The 13,858-nt window shown below is 43.4% G+C and overlaps 2 protein-coding genes across 4 annotated transcripts; one reads left to right on the plus strand and one right to left on the minus strand.

The window, feature by feature from the left end:
* Positions 1-676: 676 nt before the first annotated feature.
* On the plus strand, positions 677-6,966 carry LOC142385234 (cystine/glutamate transporter). 2 transcript variants are annotated; one of them, XM_075471568.1, is made up of 12 exons: positions 677-1,119; positions 2,271-2,397; positions 2,481-2,596; positions 2,727-2,852; positions 2,941-3,040; positions 3,115-3,159; positions 3,256-3,379; positions 3,473-3,576; positions 3,654-3,750; positions 4,117-4,266; positions 4,348-4,525; positions 4,663-6,966. In XM_075471568.1, exons 1-12 carry the CDS (start codon positions 897-899, stop codon positions 4,725-4,727), a joined length of 1,455 nt encoding a protein of 484 aa, XP_075327683.1. In that variant the 5' UTR covers positions 677-896; the 3' UTR covers positions 4,728-6,966. The 2 variants fall into 2 exon arrangements, with proteins under 2 accessions (XP_075327683.1, XP_075327684.1); XM_075471569.1 differs by lacking the exon at positions 2,727-2,852.
* foxm1 (forkhead box M1) lies at positions 6,339-13,699 on the minus strand. 2 transcript variants are annotated; one of them, XM_075471567.1, is made up of 9 exons: positions 13,562-13,699; positions 12,183-12,670; positions 11,886-12,034; positions 11,241-11,432; positions 11,003-11,131; positions 10,645-10,704; positions 10,200-10,245; positions 9,129-9,301; positions 6,339-8,963 (listed from the first exon to the last, which is right to left on the minus strand). In XM_075471567.1, the coding sequence occupies exons 2-9, from the start codon at positions 12,628-12,630 to the stop codon at positions 8,145-8,147; spliced, it is 2,016 nt and encodes a 671-aa protein (XP_075327682.1). In that variant the 5' UTR covers positions 12,631-12,670; positions 13,562-13,699; the 3' UTR covers positions 6,339-8,144. The 2 variants fall into 2 exon arrangements, with proteins under 2 accessions (XP_075327682.1, XP_075327681.1); XM_075471566.1 differs by having other exon boundaries at positions 10,200-10,248.
* Between the last annotated feature and the right edge of the window lie 159 nt (positions 13,700-13,858).

Here is a 13,858-nt window from a genome sequence, read left to right on the forward strand (position 1 = left end):
GAAACGAGGACAATCCATGAATGCATCAGGAAGATTGCTAATAGATTAATCAGAATTGCATGTGCATGAAGCAACATTTCACAGGAGGAATCCTTAATAAAAATCATCAGATCACACCATAAAAATGCCAAAAACATTTACGCCGCACTGTGACAATTTGTTCAAATATCTGCTTTGAATGCATCCTTCTTCCAACATCTGCAGATGCAGCCATTCACAATGGAAAAACTTTTGACCCGAGCAACCTCTTGTTATGTTTTGTACAGAGGAATTTTAACAAGGACCGCTCCTCCTGTTGATGAAGTGAAGCTGACATCCATAGAGTGGTCAGTCAAGTGAAAAGAATGGAAAACAAGCTAATCAAGCAGCCTCAGTTTAATGTTCCTGTTGTTTCTCATGCTAAGCTGTTCTGAGGACAACATGTCTCAGTCTCCAGCTGAAGAATGAATAGCTTGTGAAATGAATGAATGCATGTCAAAACACTTTCACTGCAAAATAAAGTTTTTTGAGGGAACAAGATGGGAAAGTCACACTGTGTGAACGCTGTTAGAAAAGGCCCCCCTGCGGTCAGTGCAGCTGCTTCGAGAACATCCGGACCCTTTTCCCTCTGAACCCAAAAGCCCTCCATCAAGCTGTACACACATATAAGAACACATGTACTCAGAAAAACACTACAAAGCAGAAAAGTGTCAAGCCTTTAAACTGCTGTAATTACTTGCCGAAGCTTGGAAGAGTGCTGGCTTTGTTCCCTGAAGGCTGGGCGGGTGGGTGAAAGAGCCAATGAGGGGAGAAAAACAAGCAGGAAAAGGGGGAGAGAGGGCCAAGTCGTGGCCAGCGTTGTTTTCTCCCACCACAGCTTCTGGCACATTTGCTCTGTGACCCACAGCCGCAGAGAAATGGAGGATACACAGAGAAAGAAAGAGCAAGAGGGCGAGAAGGCAGATGTGGAGGTGGTGCACCTTCGAAGGGAGATCGGGCTGCTGCCTGCTGCGTCCTTCATCATCGGGACAGTGGTGGGCAGTGGGATCTTCATCGCTCCAAAGGGAGTCTTGATGAACAGTGGCAGTGTGGGGCTTTCTCTGCTGGTGTGGGCGCTGTGTGGCATCCTCTCTTTGTTTGGTAAGATGCTTCACACTTTCTGTCTTGGTCAAAAATCATGTTGGCTTGTTTGTCTCAAATGGAATACTTATGTAACTATGTGTTATGTATGAGACGTAGCAATAAACTTCATTTACAGCAAAAACGTCAAATATTCTTACTTATTTAACTCTCTTTTCAAATGCCAAGCACTGAACTTGATACTGTACTATTAAAAAAAAAAGTAGGAATCTCGAAACTAAAAAAAAAAAAAAATCAAGGAAGTTGGATCTGAAGGGTCTAAATGGGAAATTTTGTTTGCAAACCATGGACACAGCATCATCTGGTCTACAGAGAAGAGATACAATCCACTTCAAAAGCACAGTTCAAAAGCCAGCATCTGTGATATCTTGCATATCTGTGAAAACACCATCAATGCTATGGATACCTTAGGGTTTGGGGGCAACATAGGCTACCATATTGCATGTGTTACAATTGCAGAGTAAAGTACTCTGGGTGCAAAACTGATCTGCCTGCCATCCAACCTGTCTGACTGACCCTTTGTGTAACAAGAAGTACGACAAAGACGGCTCCAAACTACTACTGAATATGAAAAGAGTTTTTGAACCACAGTTTTCAAACACTTAGCCTACAGAGTGGTGCTAAAAGAGGAAGTGGAACTTTCATCTTCTCTTACAGATTCTCTCAAAAAACATGACATGCAAATATCAACGTAATGTTATGACCACATGCCTAATATTGAACAGGGCCAAAAAAGACGTCACTGGACCTCTGAAGGTATGTTGTGGTATCTGACACCAAGCTGTCAGCAGAAGATCCTTCAAGTCTTTTATCAGTCGGTGGTGCGTGTCAAAGTAGCATCCACATGAGTGGCAGGACTGCAAGTTTCCCAGCAGAGCATCGCCCGAAGCATCACACTGCCTCCGTCAGCTGCTCTTCTTCCCTTTGTACATCCTGGTTTGAACTGTTCCCCAGTAAAGCGACACACACAAGGACCGGGCCATATACATGATTCAAAAGAAAAGATGATAAATCAAATCAGACCAACTTCTTCAACTGCTCTGTGGTCTGCAGTCACATTAAACTAGTGTTGCTCTTATTTTCTTCATACACTTGAGGACTCAAAATTAGCACAAAATTCTAATTAAAATCTAATGTCTGCACTCTCTAAGGGGCCCTGTGCTATGCTGAACTGGGTACCACTTTTACAAAATCCGGGGGCCACTACACTTACCTCCTGGAGACACTGGGGCCCCTTCCTGCTTTTCTGCGACTCTGGGTTGAGTTCTTGTTCATCAGGTAGAGCTTTTTCTGTGTTTTCTTTCTGGCTTATTATCATAATTCAAATGATGAACTTTTACCTCTCCTCCGTTCTTCTCCAGACCAGCTGTGGCTTCTTATGTGTCCCTGGCTTTTGGGCGTTATGTGGTCGAGCCGTTCTTTGCACCCTGTGCTGCTCCCACGGTGCTCATCAAACTCGTCAGTATCCTCGGAGTGAGTGAGTGGTTTCATGCATCTGCATTTTATGTGCAACATCTTTTCTTTTTTTTTTAATCTTCTCTTAATGTAGAATAAGATGAGAAGAAAGCTGTAAGGCATTCTCAGAACAGTTATCTGTGTCTCCGTAGCGTTTGTTGTAGCAATCAACTGCTGGAGTGTGAGCATGGCCTCTCGCACTCAGGTTACTTTGACCTTTATTAAGATGTTTGCTCTGGTCCTCATCATCATTCCTGGTATCATTGCACTGGCCAAAGGTAGGAGGATGGAATGGTTAGTTCTGTAGGTACAGGTGGCTTTGAAACAAAAGGTCAAATGCTCTCCTTTTTTGTATCTTCTTTGCAGGAAAGACAGAAAATTTCCAGAACGGTTTTGAGGTTGACTCATTAAAACTGGACAGGTTGCCACTGGCCTTCTATAACGGCCTATATGCTTATGGTGGATGGTAAGCAAGCACACTATAGTATGTGCACCGGTACAGTTATTTATCATGTACTCACCCTCTTGTTTTTCCTTTAGGTTTTATCTGAACTTTGTCACAGAGGAGGTTATAAACCCAAACAGGTATTTTGAATTGACACCTGCTTCAGCCTCCATTTTTGAAAACCCCCCTGCCTACAAACAGGCCATTCTGTTTCTGTTTGCATCCTTTCTTGTCAGAAACCTCCCGCTGGCAATAATCTGCTCCATGGTGGCAGTGACAGTCTTCTATGTGCTTGTTAATGTGGCCTACTACACCATGATGACACCTGCTGAGCTGCTGCTGTCCGATGCTGTGGCCGTGGTCAGTGCTGCGGCATATTACACGATAAAGCGTTAAAATCAAAGGGAAAAGCTGAGTACAGTTTGGTCCCATCTGGTGTTTGTGTGCCTGCAGACGTTTGCCAATCGTGCTCTTCAGGGAATGGCCTCTGTAATTCCCATTCTCGTGGCCTTATCTTGCCTCGGAGCGCTTAACGGTGGCTTCTTTGGGTCACCCAGGTAACACGAGGACAGACGGTTATTTTCGTGTATTTCTTCGTGCCTGATTGATGTGAACTGAGAGTTTTGTTTTGCAGGATGCTGTTTGTGGGCGCCAGGGAGGGCCACTGGCCACAGATCTTCTCCATGATTCATATCCGCAGACACACACCTTTACCTGCTGTGCTTTTCCTGGTGAAGTGCTTCTCGTACATTAGAAATCAGTAATCTTGACTGTTCGCAAGAAAACACTTCTAAAAGATGATTTACATAGGACAAGATATGGACCACAAACTTGAACTGAAGAATATTATTTGCTGTGAAACATGGTGAAATTATATTAATCTTCCATTAATCTAAAATGATACTATTTCATTAGTGTGTCTCAAGTAATATAGTTTTGTCTATATTTAGTCATTTTGTATCTCATGCACAAATAACCAGAATAAAAAGATGTGCAGATCTCATAAACCAATATTTGATTCTCAGTCAAACATATAAGATATTGTGTTGTATCACCAGCAGTATGCGACTGAACCTGTTTTTCCTGTCTGTCTACAGTACCCTCTGGTGGTGTTGATGCTTATCACCGGAGAGATCTACCAACTCATCAACTTTGCCTCCTTTTCTCGCTGGTTTTTCATCGCCTTGGCAACCTTAGGCATGCTCATCCACAGATATCGTTTCCCTCATCACCCAAGGCCTTTCAAGGTTAGCGTATTGTTCTGAGTTGTAAAGCCTCTTCAACATACCCAACAGACTGCTTCATTTATTCTGATTAATGACCCAAAGGTGCCCTTGGTCATCGCCGTCACCTTCACAGTGGTTTGCTTCTTCATCGTGGGGCTCTCGCTTTACTCGGACCCCTGGAACACAGGACAAAGCTGCGCTCTCACTCTGACCGGGGTGCCAGTTTACTATGTGACCATCTATCGCTTTCGGCTGCCCCGGAGGTGGAGGCACATTTTCAGTAAGTTATTTCCCCGGGCTACGTTTGCCATCTCAAACTTGTAGCTTGTATAGCCGAACATTCAGGTTAGATCAGCTTCATTAAAGATGGAAATGCTGAAATCCTAGGATAACTCTGACTTTCTCCTATATTCCCAGACTATTGCAGCAAGCAGCTGCAGATCCTTCTGGAAGTGGCTCGACAGGAAGTCCAGACGTACTGAAGACCCCCCCCTCCCCCAAAACTGTTTTCAGAAGACTAAGCTTCAGCGATGCCACTTCGACAAGTTCTCTGAATCCGATTTGTTGGGAGCATTCATTTTATACTAAAACAGGGTTCCTACAGGTTTCTTCAAGTCAAATTTAAGTCTTTTTAAGACCATTTATAAAAAAAATAATACCTATTTCATAGACCTACCGGCAAAGAAAAACTTTTTTTTTTTTTTAAATTTGTTCATTTATTTCTCAAACAAAAGAAAGTGTGGACTGTGTAAAGCATTGATGAAACATTGCAGCATAGCAGTAGTAAACGCTACAACACCACAGACACAGACAACAAGCCAAACAGAGGTGTGAAAAATCAAAGAAAATTTCAGCAGACCACAAAAAAGTTTAACTGACACAGTTAAGTTGTTTTTATGTTAGCTAGCTACTTACTCCATGCTGGAAATATGGGAAGTAGAGAGAACTATAAAAAATGAAAATCAACTAAAAACATTTGTCGTTTCGTTGAGGCGCTCATCGAACATAAGAACGAACGGTGATTTGTTTACCTTGGACACCAGTTCCTCTTTAATATGCACAGCTAAACCAAACTTGGCTGTGTACGCCGTTTTGTCGGGACCACAAGTAATTGTGGCAGCGATGTCGGAATCGGGGAACATGCATTTAAACAACTCTGAAATACCCTCGTTTCCATTATATGAATGGTGTTTGGCCATTGTGTTAGGAGTCCACAACACCTCTGCTTTCATGGTTGGTGTGGACCCAAAAGCTGTTCGCAGATCTACTCTAGTTGCGGTGACGGTCGTAACTGGAGGGGCTGAACTAGCAGTTGGCTGGTTAACGTTATCTGCTAGCTCAGATACATTAATAGCTAACTGGCTAGTGTTGGCCGGTTGAAACACCCCGGCGATGGAAGGAGTTTGATCCTTCGCTTCGATATTTTTCATGTGCTTGAAGGACTTGGCGTGAGACTCTACGACATTTCCCCATAATCCCAGCAAGAAATGGGAAGCAAGGAAACGCAAACAAATGTTAAAAAACAACATAACAGCATAAGTTAAACTTTCTTGTTTTCTGCTGAGATTTGCCTTGATTTTTCACGCTTCTGCTTGGCTTGTTGCTGTGGTCTGTCAGTGCTGTAGCAATGTGATCGGACCCGGGGCAGAGCGGCAGCGTTGCGTTCTCAATGATTGGTTCCGCCACTCTTCATTTAGGCTACGTTATTTAGGCTTTTCAAAATAATAGTAGCCTAGTTGACAAATGAAACGTTTGAGGAGAATGTGATACGGAGAAGTTACTGCACAAATTTTAAGACCCAGATATCAAAATTCAAGACTTTTTCAAGTCTTTTTAAGGTATTATTTCCAAATTCATAAATTCAATGCTTTTAAGACTTTTTAAGACCCTGCGGGAACCCTGTAAAACGGTAGACAAAATACTTGAAGCCATTGAAACTATGCTGGAAACTAAAACCTGTTTCATATACTGTGAAGTTTAGCAGTTTAATATCCGTTGGTATGTCTTATAAGGAACCTTTTGAACTTTTAACGCTTTGCTTAAGACGAGTATATTTTTTACATAGTTTCTTGAGAACAAATGAAGCCCTCATGTGATCCCAGGTCTATAAATTGTTTCAACTTTTATTCACACATAAATAGAAATAAACAATCATGCGCATACACAGGGACTTCAATGTTACTGGAACCCAGCATGTGCCAGGCTGTAGAAATTGCACCTCATCCTTGTACATGGATTAAATGTAATCCGCGTCAAACAGATTGAACTGTATTCATGGTCAAAAACACTACTCAATAAAGCCCTGATGTTTTGGGAGGAACCAAGAATTGTATTTTTGTCTCAGTAACAGCAACTTCAGGAAAACGGGACGAAGCACGTGCTTCTAAAACTGTTGGAAACCACAGCTTTTCACTCTGGCACACCACTCGTAAACGCATGAATTTACACCGCAGAGCCTGACATGTAAACTCATAGAAAAGGACATGTGGAAGCCATACATTATTTTGTGGTATCCTCAGAAATAGGTAGAGCCCATTCTATACTCCCAGATAGTGCAGCAAAAAACAGTCGAGAATCAGATATTTCCCCCTAATTTTTCCTGTTTGTGCTTCATAACCAAGAAGAGTGCTAGATAAATACAAAATATTCTGTACTCTGTTCCCTAAGATGCACAATTTGCTGTTGATGTAAAGTCACTGCATGCAAAATGCCCCTCTGTGTGGGTACAAAGCGCCCGGAGGTTGATACTGGCACACTAAAAAACACTTACTGTGAAAATGAATGAATACAAAGAATGAGGACAATTCTACCACTAACATACAAGAAAATTCTATTGCTGTTAGTGCTATTCGTAATACATCGTTATTGCTAGTCTAACTTGGCTCCATAAATCCAATTGAACCAATGACACAGAAGCATCCTGCTCGCTGATCAGATATCGCATCCGTTCCATTTCTAGATGGAAACTGTAAATCATATATTAAATTGTGCAAATCAACATTCGTATAGTTACATTTCTTTTTCTTTGAATGAAAGACAGACAGAGAATGATGCTGGGATGAGTGACGGATCAGAAAGGGAGGCATGTATAAAATGCTTCATGTGAAGAATTTCACATCCAAAAAGACAAAGGATACATTAAAGCAGTTAAGTGTGTCAGCTGATGAGGAAATGAAGTGAGACAGAAATGGCCTGAAACATCCAATCACAGCAAATGAACAGCCTGTTAATTCCACCTGGTTACTAAAACTGAAGTCTCCCTGTCGTTTCTCAAAGATTAGACTTCAGTCCACACGGCAGCCAGGAGAAAGCAGAGCAAATGCAAAAGAAAGAAAACTAAATGGACCTCTGTGACTTGACTGAGCCTGGTTACAGTCCAGAAAAATATGTCAAGACTTTAAATATGTCCCAGGAAAAGAAACAACCAGACCCTAGAAACATTCATCATGTTACACCTGCATTTTGTCAGCAGAAGCCCATTTAAACAACAAAGATGACAGCATCAACTGACACTTTTGTGAAGTGCATATATTCCCAAACAATGCTTTGCCAAATGCCTAATATATACTGAAGTGATTGAGTTATGGTCAAGCAGAAAACCAAAGTTAATGTGAGTCTTCGGAGTGCCACAGCACTCCTTCAAACTGGTAAAACTATCAAAAATGACATTGACTATAGAAATTGTGGATTTTACCTTCGATCCATATACCAGCTTATTTATCATTTCTCCCCAAGGAGGCGAACTGTCTTCACTGTGGAAGACCTTTTCTCTTTAACTTGCATGTAGGGAGGCTGAAACACAGATTTGCACCTGCTTGCAGTTTCAGTGTCGTGTTCTCGCCTGTAGTGTTTGTAAAAATTAGTTGTCCAAACAAAAAACATGCAAATTAGCCTTCAGGCTACTTAAACTGATTGAGGAATTCAGACCAGCTGATGTTGGCTGTGCCGAGGTCCTCATCGTCCAGACCAGAGAAGCTAATGTCCACCAGAATCTTGCTCAGGCTGTCGTTCATGGTATCCAGGACGAGGCCCTCCGTGATGGAGCGGTTGGCTGGGGCGCTGGCTCCTCCCTGCAGCAGCTCTCTGGAGCAGCTGCTCGGGAGGTGTTTGACAGGCGACTCTGCTGCTCCGGCGACTCTGGAGGGAGCCGATGTGAGCAGCTCCCTGGGTGAGTTAAACAGAGGCAGGTCTTTGAAGGGAGTGCTGCTGAAACTGAAGGTGGTGTAGTCGTGCCGGGGGGTGACTGCAGGACCGCCTGGTGTGCGAATAGGGCTGACATCCAGAACACTTTGGCTCCCTTTACTCACAGGGGTCACTTTCCAAAGCTCATTAACAACATTACAAGTGGGCTTGCTCGGGGTGGAGGAGGTCAGGTGGCCGCTACCTTTTATAGGGGTCTTGAAGGAGAACTCCCGGTCAGGGCTGTCTTGCCCACGCTGGTGCTCATCGAGCTCAGCGTCTCGAACGTCGTGGAATGTCGAAGCATCAGACGCTACGCCAGAGTCAAAGAAAGTATTATCTGGGCAGAGGAGAACTGGCTCCTCGTGCAGAGAGTGAACGAGGCGCTGTTTGCGTCGGGAGCTGCTGGCTTGTCTCTTTGGAGGAGCTTTAGGAGTCTCACATCCAATTGGAATGCATACAAGTTCCTCCTTCACCTCCACCTTCAGGTCAGTGCTGTGAGGAGACACAGCCACAGCTGGGATGTCGCTTTGTGTCACCTGTAAGACAGATTACGGTGTCCTTCAGACAACAGCTTCTAAACACATTTTTACAACATTGCTCTGGGCTGGAAACAATGTCAGGACTTCACACTTAGCTTCTCAAACAGAGGAAGAAAACACTAGGCGGGTCAATAGTTCTGTTATGCGGGATAAAGTCTTCACCTTAGGAGCTATGCGAACTCTCTTGGTTCCTCGTGAAGTGTTCCGTTTCTGCTGGGTGCAAATGGAGGTAAAGGAGGCAGGCACAGATGGTAGATACAAGGGGGAGGCAACGGGGATTTGGATGGGAACCAAGTAGGAGTCGGTTCGAGGGAGAAGAGGTTTCATCCTTCTCTCTAAACACAGAAGAGACAACAGCTCAGGAATTATAACCAACCATGCGAAGAGTTTTCAGACTCAAAAACAATAGCCGCTTTCGGACAGACCGTTCTAAGAACGCAGTTATCAGAACTGTCCTACTCGAATTTCGTTCTGATAACTGTCCTTCTGTTTCAGTCTGCATTCGCACATGAGTCGGGACCTGATAGGGACTGATGCGCCGCGTGCAGCCGTCTGCGTCAGTGACGTGTTAGCCGTTAGCCGTTTAGCGCCACATTCAACAACAAAACAAAACTCGTAAAAGTAGGAGAGAAGAAAAAACACCACAAAGAAGCTAACATGGAGAGCGGGGAGGCCACCGTGTTCATGGTCTGCATGATGGTGATATTAATCATGGACGATCACATCAGGCGTCTAATATCGAGGCTGGAAGAGCTCACAGAGAGAGTCAGGAGACGATACTTTTTCATTTCATGTAGGAAGAAAGGAGAGCAGAGCGCTGCAGACACATGAGACCAGTGTAAGTTTAACTTATTAAACACCCGTCGGTTCTGTCTGTGTCTTATGAGGAAACATTTCAGCCGTGATAGCATGACATGGGGCGTAGCTACCAACCACCACACACCTCCGTCAGAAGCGTTCTATAGAACCATGAAAAGACCCGACCTCGGAGAAGGAGCTAAAATGGTTATAGGAACTAAGGGAGAAAGCCCCGAGTTCCTGTATGTCCGAACACGGGAGAAAACGGCCCCGCGGATTAAAAGGTTATTAGAACTGCCAAAGTTTCCTACAGTCCGAAAGCGGCTATTTACCGACACCTCTGTCACTGCGCCCCCCGCCCCCCCCCCCCACCCCCCCCGCCCCCCCCCCCCCCACCCCCCCCACCCCGACTTCTTTCAAAAGCTCTTAACTCACCAGAGCTGGTTGGTGGTTTTCTCGCATCGGGAATCATCCTCTTTTGCTGCTGGAGAGAAAACAGAAAATGCAGTCACTTTACACTTTACTGACTGTGCTTGTGAGTTTTGTCCACTGTTTTTGACCTTTCGTAGCTGTCCCTACTATAAACAGAGGAAAAATTTGTATTTTGATGAGCGTACAACATTCATTGTTAGACACTGCATGTGGATACAAAGCACACTAGTCTTTTAGTGCAACGTCAGCCTCTCTGCTTCCTGCAATGAAAACACATCCCTTTGACCTATGGGTGCAGCTACACTTTCTGGCTCCAAAACATCTGTCAATAAACAGGTATGTGAAACTATTAAACCTCAGACTTTTCTGTCTCCTTTAGCTTCCTGCTCCCTGACCGTGATGTGAAAGTTGTTTTGCAAGAACTGAAAGGAAAGCTAACCAGCCTTACTTGGTGAGGTAATAAAAGCATTGGCCCGGGAACGAGAGGTGTCTTTTGGTCACAATCAGGCTATAAGAAGAAATATCAAGTGAGATGGGGGGGAGAAAAGAATGAATTTCAAAACTGTCAAATTGCAAACACTGACATGAAGAGGACATTAACAACATAAGGGAACATGGCCCAAACAGATCTTTTTAGGTAACAGGCGTGGAGATTAAGAGTCTGTCAGAAAAAACTCCCAACACCACGGATGAAAACAAAAAGGAAAATAACACAAAATACTTTTTCTTCAATTTTTTTGGAGCTCGCTTCTGTGTGGGCACAGATGGATGCGGAATGAGTGAGAGCAACACTTCGGCATGCTCACCCTGTACACCTGATCAAGAGTGAGGCATCGATTGGCGTCAGGCCGGATAGTCCAGAAAGAAATCTTGCCGTCTGGCGACGTCTCACGGATGAACATGTCGTGCAGAGAGAGGTTATGGCGGATAGAATTCTGCAGTCATAAATGAGTGAGAAAGAAATTTAATAAAATCTTCAGCACTCATTTATCAGTTTCTGAAAGATCACTAAGTGCAGGGAATTTCCCAAAAGTACTGAATCACCTTCCATCCTGGTTTGGCCACATCTTTATAGTAAGGAAAGTTGTCCTCAATCCACATGTAAATCTCTTTCAGCGTCATTCTCCTGTTCTTCCTACTGTTTATTGCAAACTGGATCATGGCCATGTAGGAATATGGTGGCCTCTCTAACACGGGTTGCTGGGCAGCTTCTGCATTGGTATATGTACTGTGTGCCTGTAAATAAACAAAAAAAGGACAACAGCACATCTGAGCTGTGACAACCGTTTCTGGGAAATCCGTCCAATTACTTGCAAGTGTCAGAACCGATTCTGGGATTGTCCACGTAACAGTTGTCAAACAGGGATGAAATCAAAGGAACATCAGCAAGATTAATCTTTACTTCCACCGTATTGTGTGTTAATATCAGATACATACTGGTAAAGGAACTTCCATCAGGGAAAGACTTAAACAAAAAACTCCAAATCCAACAACACAATCTGCAATCTGAACACTGTGGCCGTCACTGTAAATCACACTGTGGTGACATTCTAAAGAGACAGACGGGTTAATGGATGGCGTCAGGAGACATGCTAACAAATGTCTGAGATCAGTATTCCTGCCACGCAAGTATCTGTTTGCACATCACCAGGAAAAATCCCAAGAGGGTGGCAAGAGGGAGCAGCTGACCTGTAGAGTCTGTGATGCTGGAATTTGGTTCTCCTTGTTGGTCATCTGCTTTGCCTGTTCTGGTTCTAAGGCACATGTGCTCATTCTGCCCAGCCACTGGATATTGGTGAGGCTGTCATCTAAAGGACCACAATTTGCATCCTTATTCACTGGTAAAACAAAAGTTAAGAACAGCACTTAATAATAAAAAAAAGGGATTGAATGTAAAACACCATGACACTCAGATGTTAATAGGTAAAAACATTAGCTCTTATTCTTAAAGCACTCGATGAAATGAAAAAACTCCTAGCTCCATACATGGTTTGACTCCAGTGAGAGGTTTGGCGTCAGGGGAGTTGTGCATAGTTGCTCCTTTATCTGGTTGCCCAACTGTTCCACTAGAACTGGATTTTCCTCCAGCAGCAGTCTCACAAGTAGATCCATCATCCTGGCTGCCACTCTCACTTAGAAGGATGAACTTGTTTGGGCCCTGGACACCACACCCTTTGCCTTTTGCAGTGAGGGCACCAATGACACTTTGAAGATCAGCCGTTTTGGGAATGACAACCACCTGAGTGTCAGACATTGAAGGGTGATCCATAATGCGGATACCATCGGGGAAGCACTGACTGGCAGTTGCTTTTGTAGGGTCTTTGGAGCCTGGTGCATCAGGCTGGCTGTGCGTGTCAGCCGGTGCTGGTTCATTTAGCTGAAATGGTAGTTTTCTTCTTTTGAGGATCAGGGGTCTCCTTGGGCTCCGTCTCATGGTCAAATCATTCAATAATCCCTTGACTTTTACTGGTCTTCTGAAAAAAAAAAAGGAATAGAAAAATAAGAAAAATACTGACTTTTGAGTCTGAACAACAAATATTTTTTTAAACGTGCTCAACACTGTGGAAGAGAAGAATTATAATTTTTTTTAATCACTAACTTGTAAGGCAATCGGTGCCAACTAGAATTACCGGTAGATAAACGTTTAGCTCCATACGGGAAAAAAAAAAGGTTAGAAGAAGTTGATTTTAGGTTCGTACCGTTAGCTTGGGCTGGATACAAACTGTTCTCCGCTAATCTATTTATAATGAGGAGAGAAATAAATTCATAACAGCTACCAATTAGAGCACAGTGTAGGTAAACTCTTCAGACGGACTAAGTATTCGTCAGACGAAAGTCAAGTCCGTATTGTCCATGTGTCGGCTTTTTAGCTCCGCAGTTGCTCAGTTACTAAGCTAAATTTTCACCCGTTGTGATGTTCCCTAGCGACTTGCGCCTTCTAGAACAGCAGTCGTTAGCTAGTGTCACGCCAGCAGTTGACGTGTTTAATCATGTAACGTTTCCCTGGTATACACTCAAAGAGCATATGCACTGAAACATTATTCATTGAAAATATAACATAAACGATGACAATACTCATGGAAATTTTGAGCTAATTGTTCATTAGACAGCATCCAGCATTGATACATTGACAGTGCTTGCATTGAGCTCAGGGAGACATTATTTTAACACACATAAGAGTAACATGTTGGGTAAATACTTTGCATAACTTGTGCTTAGTCTCGCTAAACCTGAGGAAAATAGTATCGGACGAATAAAGCTAGTGTTACTACCTATGTTAAGCTAGGTCAGCTAGATGGCTAGCCGTCACCACAGCTAGCTAACTATTTTATAACGAAGAGCAAAGCTATAAAACGAGGCCAGACCTTCATATTACTGCAATGTTTCAGGAGATTCCGCTTGGCTGGACTCCAACCTGAAGTTGAACCTCTTGGTTCATATTCACTTTTCAATCGAACACCTGTGATATCTACAACGCTATTTTCTTTTATGTTATTTACATGTCGCCAACTCGATTCTGCGATTTTGAATTTTGGCGCTGTGGGTGATCGTCCGTCACTTTAGTCACATGGTAAAAATGGCCCAATAGCAACTTGTGAACATATGAGATTAGGCCCGCTAGATGGCGGTAATGCGCCTGTATACTCGTTTGCCTATCGCTA

The sequence above is a fragment of the Odontesthes bonariensis genome, chromosome 8 (genome assembly GCF_027942865.1).
Source record: "Odontesthes bonariensis isolate fOdoBon6 chromosome 8, fOdoBon6.hap1, whole genome shotgun sequence".
NCBI classification, from domain to species: Eukaryota; Metazoa; Chordata; class Actinopteri; order Atheriniformes; family Atherinopsidae; genus Odontesthes; species Odontesthes bonariensis.